General features: G+C 39.8%; 1 protein-coding gene across 3 annotated transcripts in view; it reads left to right on the top strand.

Annotated features, from left to right (window-relative positions):
• Positions 1-14,533, top strand: part of RALA (RAS like proto-oncogene A) — a 74,699-nt gene that overhangs the window by 46,730 nt on the left and 13,436 nt on the right. For all 3 annotated transcript variants that reach the window (XM_035026526.1, XM_035026524.1, XM_035026525.1), the window contains one exon: positions 12,183-12,335. In XM_035026526.1, the coding sequence (XP_034882417.1) occupies positions 12,222-12,335 (114 nt within the window). In that variant the 5' untranslated portion in view covers positions 12,183-12,221. The remainder of the gene's footprint in view (positions 1-12,182; positions 12,336-14,533) is intronic.

Raw genomic sequence — 14,533 nt, 5'->3', positions numbered from 1 at the left:
TACATTTGAGTCTATCATACATATCAAATTAATTTTTTGATACAGTGTGAGAAATGCATAGAGGTTCTTTTCTCCCAAGGTTTATACAGTTGTTCCAGGACCATTTGTTGAAGATTGTCATTTCCCCCATTTAATTGCTTTGCCCCTTCTTCCATTATACGTTCTAACTGGTTATTTGAAAAGAAATTTATTTTTTATATAACATATTTGTTAACAGAACCATTTACTCTTTGAAATCTCTTTATTTATTTATTTATTTGACAGAGAGAAACACAGCAAGAGGGGGAACACAAGCAGGGGGAGTGGGAGAGGGAGAAGCAGGCTCCCCGCTGAGCAGAGAGCCCGACGTGGGGCTCGATCCCAGGACCCTGGGATCATGACCTGAGCCGAAGGCAGACGCTTAATGACTGAGCCACCCAGGCGCCCCTCTTTGAAATCTCTTATAATAGCAATTTTTCAACTGATTCCTTTGGCTTAAGTATGAAATCATGTTCAGTTAATAATGATCATATGCTCCTTATTTCTCTTTCTGATGTCATCAGATGCTACTTCCAGAACAATGCTAAAAGGAGTGATGATAGTGGGCATTTTTACCTTACTCCTGACAAAAACATTAGTGGAAATGCTTTTGTTTTATCATGAAGCATGATGAGATTTTTAGGGTTTTGGTTTTAAGGTCGCCAGTTTCTGTATTGTGTGAGTACCAATAAATTTCTACTTTGTTAAGGGTTTTTATTAGTAGTGGACTTTTTGAGTTTTATCAAATATTCTAGATCTTATGAAGATACTAATATTATTTTCATCTATTAATATGAGGAATTATATTGACTTCCTAAAATATAAAGCTGTTCTTGCAATATCTGGTTGAATCCCACTTGGTCACTTTGGTTTATTCTTCTAATGTGCTGGATTCTATATGGTAACATTTTTTTATTTAGAGTTTTTACACTGTATTCACATGATAGGTCAGTTAATCTACATTTTCTCTAGTCTCTCTTTGTTAGGATTTCATCGATGTTAAGCTAGTTCTCTGAGGAGGATTTGGAAGCTTTTTCTGGAACAGTAAATAGTATTGATAATACCTGTTCTTTAAATGGCTGGAAAATTATGCCAGTGATATTATTTGTGCCTGGTAATAAACCTTAATAGTCTTAAATCCCTTTCAAGAAAGAATAGTGTGTCTTATTTCCTTGGTCAAGTATACTCTAACTCTTCTAAAATTGTTAATTTTATACTAAATTCCTGGGGTTTTTTACTGAACAGATATTCTTAATGCAGATAGTGAGTGTCATGGGTGAGTTTGCATGAAATATCTTAGATTTTGAGAAAAAGTCACTAATTTGGCCTCTACCTACTTGTGATTAGTAACGGTTTGATAGGAACTGAACTTGAGTGATCATAAACCTTTAATGCACTATTGAAATTGGAGGGGAGGTGAATGCTTCATTTAATTTCTTTAGTATGAGGAATCTCTTGTTAAGAACTTTTACAGCTAATATTTTTGTTAGACTAAAGCCTAATAGTAAGTGCCTTTATTAGGAAAGTCTAAAGACAATAATGAACTCTGGAAATATGAAGATTGTTGGGATTTTTGTTTTTGGTGGGCAGGGACTGTTTGATATCTTACTTGATAAGAGTATTCCTCATTCAGTATTGGAGAACTACATGGATCGTTTGTTAGAAAGTTTCTTAAAGTTTAAAATAGAGAATTTAGAATTTGGATTGAAGATTTGTTGTCTGAAGCACCTTGCCCTTTCTATACGTGCTAGGCTGAGTAATGGCCCACGATATCCATGACCTAATCCCTGGAATCTGTGAATGTTACTTTCTGTGGCAAAAGGGACCTTACAGGTGTGATTAAGTTAAGGATCTTAAGATGGGATACTTATTCTGGACAATCTGGGTGGGCCTTAAATGTAATCATAAGTGTCCTTTTTAAGAGGGAGATAGACGGGGGGTTGACTACGGTAGAGTGACCACAGAAGCAGAGATTGCAGTGATGCAGCTACGGAATTTAATTCTTTTTGCAAAGGGATTTAAAACTGCTTAGGGCCAAGGGAAGCCAGTCTCTAAAAACTGGAAAAAGCAAGGAACAGATTCTCCCCTGGAGCATCCAGAAGGAATCTGCACAGCTGACACCTTGATTGAGCCTTAAGACTCATTTTGGATTTCTGGCAATCAGAAGTGTTAAGACAATAAATGTATATTATCTGAAGCCTCTATAGGTTTGTGGTGATTTGTTACAGCAACCACAGGAAACTCATACCGTGCGGCTACCTGTCCACTAAAGCTCAGCGGCAAGGCCTCGGCCTGTGGAGTTCACAGTGCCTTTGTGGGTGGAGGGAGGGAAAGAAGGAAGGCAGAGAGGGAGGGAAAATCAGGGAATTCGTATTTTACACGACTATTTTGAGCATGGTTATAGGTGTCTAGTTTCTGAATGAAGCAGAGAAAAACAGTAGGATCGAGAACTTGAAGCCCACCCATAACCAAACAAGCTCTAGAGTATTATTCTAGGACATCCCTTTTAAAAAACTGAACAGTAAAAGGTAGAAGATAATTGAGAAACCAAATGAACCAAACCCTTTGAAATTCAAGAATCCCTATCTCGTAAGTTGAGGGGGGGAAACCCTGCACACACATGGAGATGTCCTACTTTAATTAAAATGTAGATTCAGTCCTTCCAGTTCCTAGTTTGGATGAAAGTTCCAACGAGGTAGTTAATTGCACTTTTGCCAAGTGGATGCAAGAAATAAACAAGCTTATATTGTTAATTTTATGACTAATTTTAATTCTTTATTTAAAACAAGTTGTATATACACATGATGCAAAATTCAAAAAATGGTATGCAGTGAAAAGCGGTTGTCCCACTTCTATCCACCAGTGACTTCATTTCCATCCTCACTGGCAACTCTGTGTTACCATTATTTTGTATTATTCCAGATACAATAAACAAGTAAATTCCTAAATAAGAATCTTCCTCATCTGTGTATGCAGTTCATAGCATACGAGGTACATTGTTCTACATCTTGTTTTTTACACTTTAACAATATGTTGGAGCTCCCTCCATATTACTGGGTAAAGAGCATCCTTGTGTTTTGTGGTTGGGGTTATTCCCTGTATCCAGCTTACACTCCCACTGCAGCGAATGAATGTGCCCGTTTCTTTACACCAGGGATAGATAAACTGTCTGTAAAGGGCCAGAAGTAAACATTTTAGACTTGTGGGCCACATACATTCTCTGTTGTATATTCTTGGTTTGGTTTGGTTTGGTTTGTTTACAGTCCTTCAAAAACAAAACCATTGTTAGCTCACGGGCCATCCAAAAAGCAGGCCAAGGGGCTATCGTTTGCTGACCTTTGCAAACATACTGTTATCAACCCATTGGGCAAAACAGTGGTGTCCCAATGTAATTTTATTAGTATTTCTCTTATCAGCAAAGTTGAGCATGTTAGAGCCATTTATATTTCCTTTCCTGTGACTATTCATATCTTTTACCCATTTTCCTGTAGTTGTTGATCTTATTTATAGTAATGGGTTTTTGTTTTTTGGTTTTTGGTTTTTTTAGATTTTATTTATTTATTTGACAGAGAGAGAGTGAGAGAGGGAACACAAGCAGAGGGAGTGGGAGAGGGAGAAGCAGGCTCCCCGCCGAGCAGGGAGCCCGATGCAGGGCTCGATCCCAGGACCCTGGGATCATGACCTGAGCTGAAGGCAGACACTCAACCGACTGAGCCACCCAGGCGCCCCTATAGTAACGTTTTATATAGGGAAATTATCTCTTTGAAATGAATTGCAAATATTTTCCTCAGTTTTATCTGTATATTCTTACTTCGCTTGTAGAAGATTTTGTCATGTAGAAATTGTTTTGAGGGCGCCTGGGTGGCTCAGTTGGTTAAGCGACTGCCTTCGGCTCAGGTCATGATCCTGGAGTCCCGGGATCGAGTCCCGCATCGGGCTCCTTGCTCAGCGAGGAGTCTGCTTCTCCCTCTGACCCTCCCCTCCTCATGCTCTCTCTCTCTCTCATTCTCTCTCTCTCAAATAAATAAAATCTTTTAAAAAAAAATTGTTTTGAGTAGTAAAATTTGTCAGTTATTTGATGATGAGTGGTCTGCAGTAATTCATGCCTTTCCCATTCTGAGATTATCAAACAGTTCTTTTCAGGGTTCTCCCTGCCCCGCCCCTCCCCGCCCAGGTGCTTTTGTGATATATATTTTTTTAAGATTTATTTATTTATCAGAGAGAGAGAGAGAGAGCACGAGCGGGGGAGGGGCAGAGGGAGAGAGAATCTCAAGCAGACACCCTGTTAAGGGAGGAGCCCACCGCACAACCCTGAGATTGTGACTTTAGCCGAAATCAAGAGTCAGAGGCTTAACCAGCGGAGCCACCCAGGCGCCCTGGTGCTGTTGTGGTTTTATCATCTAAATCTTTGATCCACTTACAGTTTATATTGGTGTGAGGAGAATGGATCCAACTTTATTTTTTTCCAGATGGCTCACCAGTTGTCCCCATACCGTTTATTGAATTATCCTCCATGCTCCCCTTCCCCCCTCCATTTGAAATGCCATCTTTATTACGCACTAAACTATAGTATGTATTCAGATCTATTGCTGTATATTCTGTTCCATTGATCTTTCTAGACAGGCTTTGCTTTTGAATTACAACTCCCTCACTGAATTGCTGTGTGATCATATTTCATTGAGGAAATATAGATGCAGTTAAATAAAGAAATGATCAAATCTGTCTGCAACCTTCGCCTATACCCCTTTTCTTCGCTTTACCTCCCCTCCTGTTAAAAAGGAAGAGATGGCCCTCCTCCTGCGTGACCCTTCTCCATTCCTCTGGCCCACTATTAGAGGTACTTTGCCCCTGGAAGCACCCTCTCTTCTACATCATTAATTTCTCTTTTCTTTACTTATTTTTGAAGTATAATTAACATATAGTGTTATGTTAGTTTCAGGTGTACAGTATAATGGTTCAACAATTCTATACTTTACTCAGTGCTCATCACAATAAGTGCACTCATTTTTTTTTAAGAGAGAGTATGGGGGCGCTGGTGGTGAGGGGCAGAGGGAGAGAATCTTAAGCAGGCTCCACGCCCAGCACGGAGCTGGACACAGGGCTCGATCTCATGACCCTGAGATTATGACCTGAGCCAAAATCAAGAGTCAGACGCTTAACCAACTGAGCCACCCAGGTGCCTCGGTAAGTGCACTCTTAATCCCCTCTGTTTATTCACCCATCTCTCTACCCACCTCCCCTTGGGCAGCTACCAGTTTGTTCTCCGTATTTAAGAATCTGAGTTTTTGTTTGTCTCTTTTTCTTTGTCTCTTTTGTTTCCTGAATTCCATGTATGAGAGAAATTATATGGTATTTGTCTTTCTCCTTCTGATTTATTTCACTTAGCATTATACCCTCTAGGTGTTTTTGTGTTGTTGCAAATGGCAAGATCTCATTGTTTTCATGGCTGAATAATATTCCATTGTATACACAATTTTAGCACATCTGCTTTACCCATTCATCTGTCAGTGAACACTTGGCTTGCTCTCATGTTGCTTATTATATATAATGCTGCAATAAACATGGGGTGCATATCTTTTTGAATTAGTGTTTTCCTTCTCTTTGGGTAAATTCCCAATTAGTGGAATTACTGGATCATATGGTCATTCTGTTTTTAATTTTTTGAGGAACCTCCATGCTGTTTTCCACAGTGGCTATGCCAATTTGCATTCTTACCAACAATGCAATGAGGGTGCCTTTTTCTCCACATCCTCTCCAATACTTGTTTCTTATGTTTTTGCTTTTGGCCATTCTGACAGGTGTGAGGTGATACCTCAGTGTGGTTTTGATTTGCGTTTCCTTGATAACTAGTGGTGATGAGCATCTTTTCATGTGTCAGTTGACGTCTTTGTACGTCTTTGGAAAAATGTCTGTTCGAGTCCTCTGCCCATTTTTTAATCAGATTGTTTGATTTTTTTGGGCATTAAGTTGTATAACTTCTTTGTATGTTTTGGTTCCTAACCCCTTATTAGAGATATCATTTGCAAATATCTTCTCTCATTCAGTAGGTTGCATTTTGTTTGGTTGGTTTCTTTTGCTGTGCAAAAGCTTTTTATTTAGGGCAAATCCCAGTAGTTTACTTTTGCCCATGTTTCCCTTTCCTGAGGAAACACATCTAGAAAAATGTTTCTACAGATGATATGAAAGAGATGACTGCCTGTGTTTTCTTCTAGGAGTTTTATAGTTTCAGGTCTCACATTTAAGTCTTTAATCCATTTTGAGCTTTTTTTTTTTTTCCCCCATTTTGAGTTTATTTTTATGTATGGTGTAAGAGAGTGGTCCAATTTCATTCTTTTGCATGTAGCTCTCCAGCTTTCCCAGCACTATTTGTTGAAGAGACTGTCTTTTTCCCTTTCTGTATTCTTGCCTCCTTTGTTGAAGATTAATTGGCCATATAATCATGGGTTTTTTTCTGAACTGTCTATTCTGTTCCATCTATCTGTCTGTTTTTGTGCCATACTGTTTTGATTACTACACCTTTGTAGTAAATCTTGAAATATCCAGCTTTGTTCTTTCTCAAGACTCCTCTGGCTACTCAGGGTTTTTTGTGGTTCCATGCAAATTTTAGTATTATTTGTTCTACTTCTGTGAAAAATGTTGGTATTTTTATAGAGATGGTATTAAATCTGTAAATTGCTTTGGGTAGTATGGACATTTTAATAATATTGGCTCTCCCAGTCCATAAGCACAGAGTATCTTTCCATTTGTGTCATCTTCAATTTCTCTCATCAGTGTTTCATAGTTTTCAGAGTACAGGTCTTTCACCTCTTTGTTTAAGTTTATTCCTAGATATTTGTTTGTTCTTGGTGCAATTGTAAATGGGATTGTTCTCTTAATTTTTCTTTCTGCTACTTCAGCATTAGTGTATAGAAATGCAACACATTTCTGTATATTAATTTTGTATCCTGCACCTTTACTAAATTCATTTATCAGTTCTAGTAGTTTTTTGTTGGTCTGCAGGATTTTCTCTATATCGCATCATGTCATCTGCAAATAGTGAAAGTTTTACTTCTTCCTTACTAATTTGGGTGCCTTTTTTCTTGTCTGATTGTTGTGGCTAGGATTTCTAGTACTATGTTGAATAAAAGTGGTGAGTGGACATCCTTGATCTTAGAGGAAAAGCTCTCAGTTTTTCACCATTAAATATGATGTTAGCCGTGGGTTTTTCATGTGGCCTTTATTATGTTGACATATGTTCCCTCTAAACCTACTTTGTTGAAATTTTTTATCATGAATGGATATTGTACTTTGTCAAATGTTTTTTCCTGCATCTATTGAGATGACCATCCGGTTTTTATCCTTTCACTTGTTAATGTGTTTCTGCCTCTTTTAGATGATTGTCATATGAACATCCATTAATAATGTTTTAAAAGCAACCAAACAATAAATTTGTCCATCTATGGCCTCATTTCTTCATCTTCAGAGTAAAAGTGCACTTCTGTACCTCCTGTTTTCTCTTCAACCAACTCCATCCGGGCTATGGTTCCTACCACATTGGTGAAATGACTCTTCCCAAGGTCATTAGCAACCTTCATTTTGCCAAATCTGGTACTCTTATCTTATATCTCTTATATATCTTGCGGTAAATCTCTTATCTCGTCATATCTCAGCTCAGTCTCCCAGCAGGATTTGACATTTAACCACCTTCTGACTATACAGTCACTGGATTTTTTCCTGAGTGGCCACTTCTGAATGAGACTGCTGGGTTGTCTTAGGAATCTCTCCTCTGCTGCCTTTTCCTGTGTGTCTTCATCTTATCCCCAAGTGAGTTCATTCAGATTTGTGACTTTAAATACATCTGTAAACTGGTGCACCTGGGTGGCTCAGTTGGTTAAGCATCCGACTCTTGGTTTCAGCTCAGGTCATGATCTCAGGGTGGTGAGATCAAGCCCCACGTCAGGCTGCGCACTCAGTGGGGAGTCTCCTTGAGATTCTGCCTCTCCCTCTGCCTCCCCCACTCATGCGTGTGCGTGCTTTCTCTCTCAAATAAATAAATAAATAAATAAAATCTTTAAATACATCTGTAAACTAACCTTCAAATTCTTATGTCCATCTCTACCCTCACTCCTGAATTCCAGACTAGAACGTCCAGTTTCCTTTTCAATTCCCAGCTGGAGCAGAGCTTAGGATTTCTTTCGCAGACCTATTCCTTCCTGTCTTTTTCCATGTTCGGTAGTGGCACCACCACACATTCAGTATTTTTAGAAGATACTCTTGTTTCCCCTGCCCCCCCACCATCTCCCCCATGTCAGCTGTTTCTCCAGAAGTACGCCAGGTAGCATAGCAGTTGGGAGAGCCAGGCTGCCTCAGTTTGAGTCCTTACTCGGCCTTGAGTGAGTCAACTTCTGTGATCCTAAGCTTTCAAATGAAATTAAGATAGTACATCTCACAGGACTGTTCATTCATAACATGTGGTACCCAACTGAATTGATATGTGTAAGGTGCTCTGAGCAGTGCCTGGCACTAGTGAGTGCTCAGTAAAGGTTTGTCGGTGTTGTCCCCAGTATAGATAGATTTGATAGTTATGCAAGTACTAGTTTGGGGGGCCTAGTAGTATCACCATTTGGGCTGCAGCTGCCGTAGGCCAAGCATCTGCCCTCTCTTAAGTGGACTGTGAGACAGCCTCCTGGGCCCTCCGCTCTTGCACCTCTCCCAGCCACTCTCCACACACCAGCCAGGCTAGTCCTCTTAAAGGTGTAAGTGCAATTATGTCACTATCATTGCTTAAAAACTCTCCAGTAGTTTCCCTTACAATTAAAATTAAACTCTGACACCTTTTCATGGCCTGCAAGGCTTTTTGTCAGTTGGCCTCTTCTACCTCTCAGTCTCACCTCCTGTTACTCTCCCCACTGTTACTCCGAAGGCTCCATCCACTCAGGACTTCGGCTTGGTCCCTAAAACATGCCAGACTCTCCCATTTTAGGTCTTTGCACTTGCCATTCGTCTGGAATGCGCTTCCCTCAGAGCTGCCTGGTTCTCTCATAAAATTCAGGTCTCAACTCAAATGCTACCTCTTCAAAGGAGTCATCCTTGACCATCCTGGTTAAACTAGCCTGTCCCCCTACTCTTCAGCCTCGTGCCCCTCATCTTCTTTATTGAACTCAGTGCTATGGAATTCTCTTATTTATGTATGTGTTTGTTTTAAGTTCTAGGTAAGAAGGGGCTTCGGCTTATTTACCATCAAAACAACATCTAGACTAGGAATTGGGAGCTAAATGCCAAGTTTTTGAACTGGGAAGAGAGGAGTGTCTCCTCGGTGGAAGCTTCTTGTCCTACATAACTTCTTGAACGTATGGGATATGCAGCTCATAGTTATTAGGGACCGATTGCACTTTGGAAAAATATCTTTGGGAATCTGCCTTTTTTATATCTAAATCACAATATTTTACAATATTTAAATACCTTATATATTTAAATATGTATATGAAATAAATATGTAAATTTTGAATTATATATTACAAATATTTAAATAGTATTTTAAATTGTTCTGGAAAGAAAAGTGTTCTAACCTAGTTGCTATTGCTGCTAAATGTTTTGCTTTCAAAACACACACACACACAGCTCTTAGAGTATACTTACTGTTTTAAAAATAAGACAGTAGTTACATAGTCATGAAGTGATTACAGCTACCAGCAAGTAAGGATCATAATGGTGAGAAGTCATTTCCTGATTCACGTAGGGACACCAGCAACATCATGTTCTATAAACTGCTTAGGCTGGGAAGACTTCAGGCTTTTAGTTCCTTATCTGAAATAATGCTGTTATTTTTCACTATTTCTGAGCAGTGATAGTCATTCATAATCTAATGATTGGTCCCAGGAAAAAGGGGGGACTCCGTTCTTGTGGTTGAGTTGATCAAATTGCTGGCCTCCAAGTACAGATTCCTTACTGGATGCTTCACAGTGCAGGCTGCTTCTGCTAAAATGATTGTGATACGCGATAAGAACGGGGCCAGCAGTGGCATAGATAGCGTCAGCTCAGGTTATGCTCCGTACAGATTGAAAGGACCCTCAAAGTATAACATGTTCATGCTGTTAAATGGATAGTAAGATTATGGGTGGTTGTGGTTTTTTTCCTTAAGACTTTTCTGTTTGAGCGGGCACCTGGGTGGCTCAGTGGGTTAAGTGTGGGACTCTTGGTTTCAGCTCAGGTCATGACCTTATGGGTTCTGAGATCAAGCCCCTTGTGGGGCTCTGTGCTCAGCAGGGTGTCTGCTTGAAGATTCTCTCCTTCTGCCCCTCCCCCAACTCACACATACGCGCTCTCTCTTTCTTTCTCCCTCTTTCTCTGTACAATAAATAAATAAATCTGTTAAAAAAAAAAAAAAAAGACTTTTCTGTTTGGGCAAATAGTCATATGGGTGTGATCTCTGGGCGCAGCCTGAGAGAATTGCCCAGCTCTTGAGTGCCTGTAAGCCAGTGTGTGAGGCACAGACCCACAGTGGACTGTCCTTGCCCAGACTTGTGATCGGATCTCTAGTAGCGATGGCCACTTTATACCAGTACAGTCTAAATCACTCCCCAAGGCTGTCAGACTGAGAACATTTATTTGTTCATTCAGGATGTTTGTACTGAATGGCTGATTTCGCCGAGCCATGTTAGTCACGTTGAGCGTAAAGTAAAGCAAGTAGGCATGGCTCCCTGCACTCAAGTTGTTTCTGGTGTATTAGGGAAGAAGACCCGGAAGAAGCAACTAACACATTCAAGCAGTTTCAACCTGTAATAATGGTTATGAGGGAAAGTATCATCAGATGTTGTATGAGAGCACAGGGCAGGGGAGAGCCTAACTAATTGAGGTTGAGAGTTTCAGGTAAGGCTTGAGACCCCAAAACTGAGAAGTCTTAGCCAAATAGAATATAAGTATGCCAGACGCAGGCTACTGCATGGTGAGGGCCAAGAGGCACCGAAGAGTACCTGCAGAACTGAAGGAGGCCAGTGGGGGGCTGATGCAGCTGAGCTGGGAGACAGGACGGGGAGGTAGGCAGGAGGAGGTGTGAGCTGCAATTTGGGAAAGCCATACTGCCGACCAGAACCAGTCAGAGGATGCTGAGAAGAAAGGCTGCTGCCAGCCTCTTGAACCTCAAATAACAAAAGGCTTCTAGCTTGGGCTCCACATGCTGCTGGTTGTGACCTCACGGCCTCTTTTTCTAAGGCCAGGTACTGGGTGCCATAGTGTGGAGCAGCGCTCCAGCTTCTGGAGGAACCTGGTCTTCCCACCCTGAGCACATACAAGTAGTACACAAGTGTGTGCTCTGAATAGAGTGAGGGCACACTGCATCCAGCCATTTAAGTTAGATTGGCCATCTACTCCATGATGCCCCTTGGGAGGTGTGATATACAGTATTGGATTCTATCTATAATTCTGCTGCCAAGTTACCGGGATGAGATTTCTTCATTTATAAACTGACAGTGAGTAAACCTTTCAGTCGGCAACCTCTTTTTTTTTTTTTTTCGTTGCGGGGCTGGGGCGCGGGTCAGTTGTTTCTTACTAGAATTAGAAGAAACATCTCTTTAATTATTGCCAATAAAGGTTAATATGAAAACAAAGTGGAGCGCCTGGGTGGCTCAGTCGTTAAGCATCTGCCTTCGGCTCAGATCATGATCCCAGCATCCGGGGATCGAGCCCCACATCGGGCTCTCTGCTCCATGGGAAGCCTGCTTCTCCCTCTCCCACTCCCCCTGCTTGTGTTCCCTCTCTCGCTGTTTCTCTGTCAAATAAATAAATAAAATCTTAAAAAAAAAAAAAGAAAACAAAGTGATTGTTTAGCCCGTTTTCATAATCTGTGTGATTATATTCTAATACCTGTAACACTCCATTATTGTCAGGATGTAGTTGCACTGGGAAATTTTTACTTTGGGTCACAGCTCATTACTGAAAATGAGCTGTTCTAGGAGAAATGCCTGCCCTTGATTCATATACTTGTATTGTCATGGTCTTCTCTGATAAGTCGTTCTTCCTCTAAATGAGCATACTTCATGTGCCATCTGTTGAAAATCACCACAGTGATTTCATGAAAATGAAAACTAGTATCTTGAAGCCCAAGGACACCGTATCTTTTTCCTACACTTGGAATTCTGAAGAAGAATGTACTGAGCATTACTTATTTTTTCATTCTTCGTTTTTAGATTCTTCTTACTCCTTTGCTGCAAACTCTGTGACACAAGATGGCTGCAAACAAGCCCAAGGGTCAGAATTCTTTGGCCCTACACAAAGTCATCATGGTCGGCAGTGGTGGTGTGGGCAAGTCCGCTTTGACCCTACAGTTCATGTATGATGAGGTGAGTGCCCATTTTTAATGAATAGCTAAGTTTGGGCTTTCAGAGAGGATTTCTGTGGCTTCGTTTTGGTGCTGTTTTAGATGTATTCCTGAATCGTTGAAAGCTACTGTAATCGTTTTTTCCCATTTTTAAATTCAGAGCCAACGTTTGTACACATCTTGATTTAACAAATCAATGACTTAAGATCCTTAAAAACTTTATACTTTAAAAACAAAACGAACCTGGAAACAGTACCTACTTAAAGCAATCTAACTTTGGCTTTTTCGTTTTAAGTGTTTAATGGAGGTTCCCACCTTGAATTAATAGATCCGGTAGATACAGTACCTAATTGAGACTTGAAGTTGACATAATAAGGTGTCCTGTGATAATAATAATAATAAAAAAATAAAATAATTTAAAAATAGTGAAAAAATCTGTTGTAGTATTTGGCATGGCGCTGCACTCACCATTAGACAGGTAAAGGCTGTGTCCCTAAAACGTAATTACGAGAAGGCTACAGATTTGTGTGCCTGTATTTATATCAGACTTTACTGCCCCAGAGTTAAGGTCTCAGCCCATATACAGCAATATATTCTTTCCCCAGAAGATTCTTACCAAGCCTAAATGATTTAAGAGTTGATAATCCAGCTTAAGCATTTATCCTCAACTCTTCCTTCCAGTAGAAGCAAGATTTTATGATTACTCTTTCTTACTTAATCCTCATAACAATCCTGGTATGGTAGTATCCCCATTTTACAGATGAGAAAACAGAACCTCAGAGAGGTTTCTCAACCTGTCCAAGAGGAATGTGATCGCCAATGAGTAACGGAGCGTGAAGCCTGGTCTCCTAACGACAAATCCTGCAGACCCTTACCACCCGATTGCCTGCTCATCAGCATTTCTGTCACACGCGCAAATGGCTTAAATCCAGCCAGTTGTCTCGCTGACTGGGGACTATAGCAAAAAAATTGGAAACAGAAGAGATTGAAATGGTTCTTTAAATGAACTTGCTGATTTATCTGTTCAATCTGTTTTCCATACTATGCATTTTAATAGCTAGTCTTTCAAACTAATCGCTAAATCCGGCCCCTTCTTAACAATAAGGAGGAGGTCAAAAGTAATACTATTCACATACCTGACATTTGATGAATGGTTAAGCTTTCACTTAGTATTCATCAATATTAATATTCACAGTAGTATCTGATGTGATATCTGAATATTTGTATTTGTTAAATCTTCATAAATATTTAATACTTATAAAAATAAGCATGGAAATATGGCAGAATGTTCTGTAGCCTTTATAGTTAAAAATATACTGTGTTCATTTTTTAAATAATTATATATTGAGTATCCTCCATGTTCTAAGCTGTTCTAAGCTCTGGGAGCTACAGTGATGAGTAGAATAGTCAAGGTCCCTACTCCCAGGGGTTATATTCTCATAGAGGGATATAGACATGAGCAAATAAACAAAGTATCAGATAATGAAAATATTTTTAGGAACTAATTTAAAAAAACCTGCAAAAGTATGTATATCTACATACACACATGCTAACAATGATACACTGATCAAAAATACCAAGATGAGATTTACAGAGTTGAAGATAGATGTGGGAATGTAAAGTTGTTTAATTGTATTATTTAAAAAGTCAGACATTTAGAGAGAGATCTCAAAGTTCGTGATTTGTTGTTCTGCTGAGTAGTATAAGCCACTTTATTGACTTGGTTCATTTTAGAAAAGATTTCACAGCAACTTTTTTTTTTTTTTTTTAAGATTTTATTTATTTATTTGACAGAGAGAGAGAGAGCACAAGTAGGCAGAGAGGGAGAAGCAGACTCTCCACTGAGCAGGGAGCCTGACGCGGGGCTCCATCCCAGGACCCCGGGATCATGACCTGAGCCGAAGGCAGCCGCTTAACTGACTGAGCCACCTAGGCGCCCCTCACAGCAACTTTCAATGCTTACCTCAATACTGACTCACTTTCAAGTTATTTCCACAATTCTGGCATGAAAATTTATATTTAGAGTCACATTGAAAGGTTTTTATATATTTGATTAAGTAGATGTATAATCATTTTTGCAGGAAGAAAAAGGCACAGTTTTCAAGCTGTAAACCATCTAAACTTAATCATTCATCCCTTGCTTTTTGCAAAAGTAGAAGCCACCGAATTACCTAAAATGAAAATGTAAATTAATGTTGTGTTTACCACTGGGGAACACAG

Source organism: Mirounga leonina, unplaced genomic scaffold (assembly GCF_011800145.1).
Source record: "Mirounga leonina isolate KUSES-001 unplaced genomic scaffold, KU_Mleo_1.0 Mir_199, whole genome shotgun sequence".
Taxonomy (NCBI): Eukaryota; Metazoa; Chordata; class Mammalia; order Carnivora; family Phocidae; genus Mirounga; species Mirounga leonina.
Note: the sequence above shows the minus strand (reverse complement) of the source record. Positions and strands in the feature narration are given on the sequence as shown.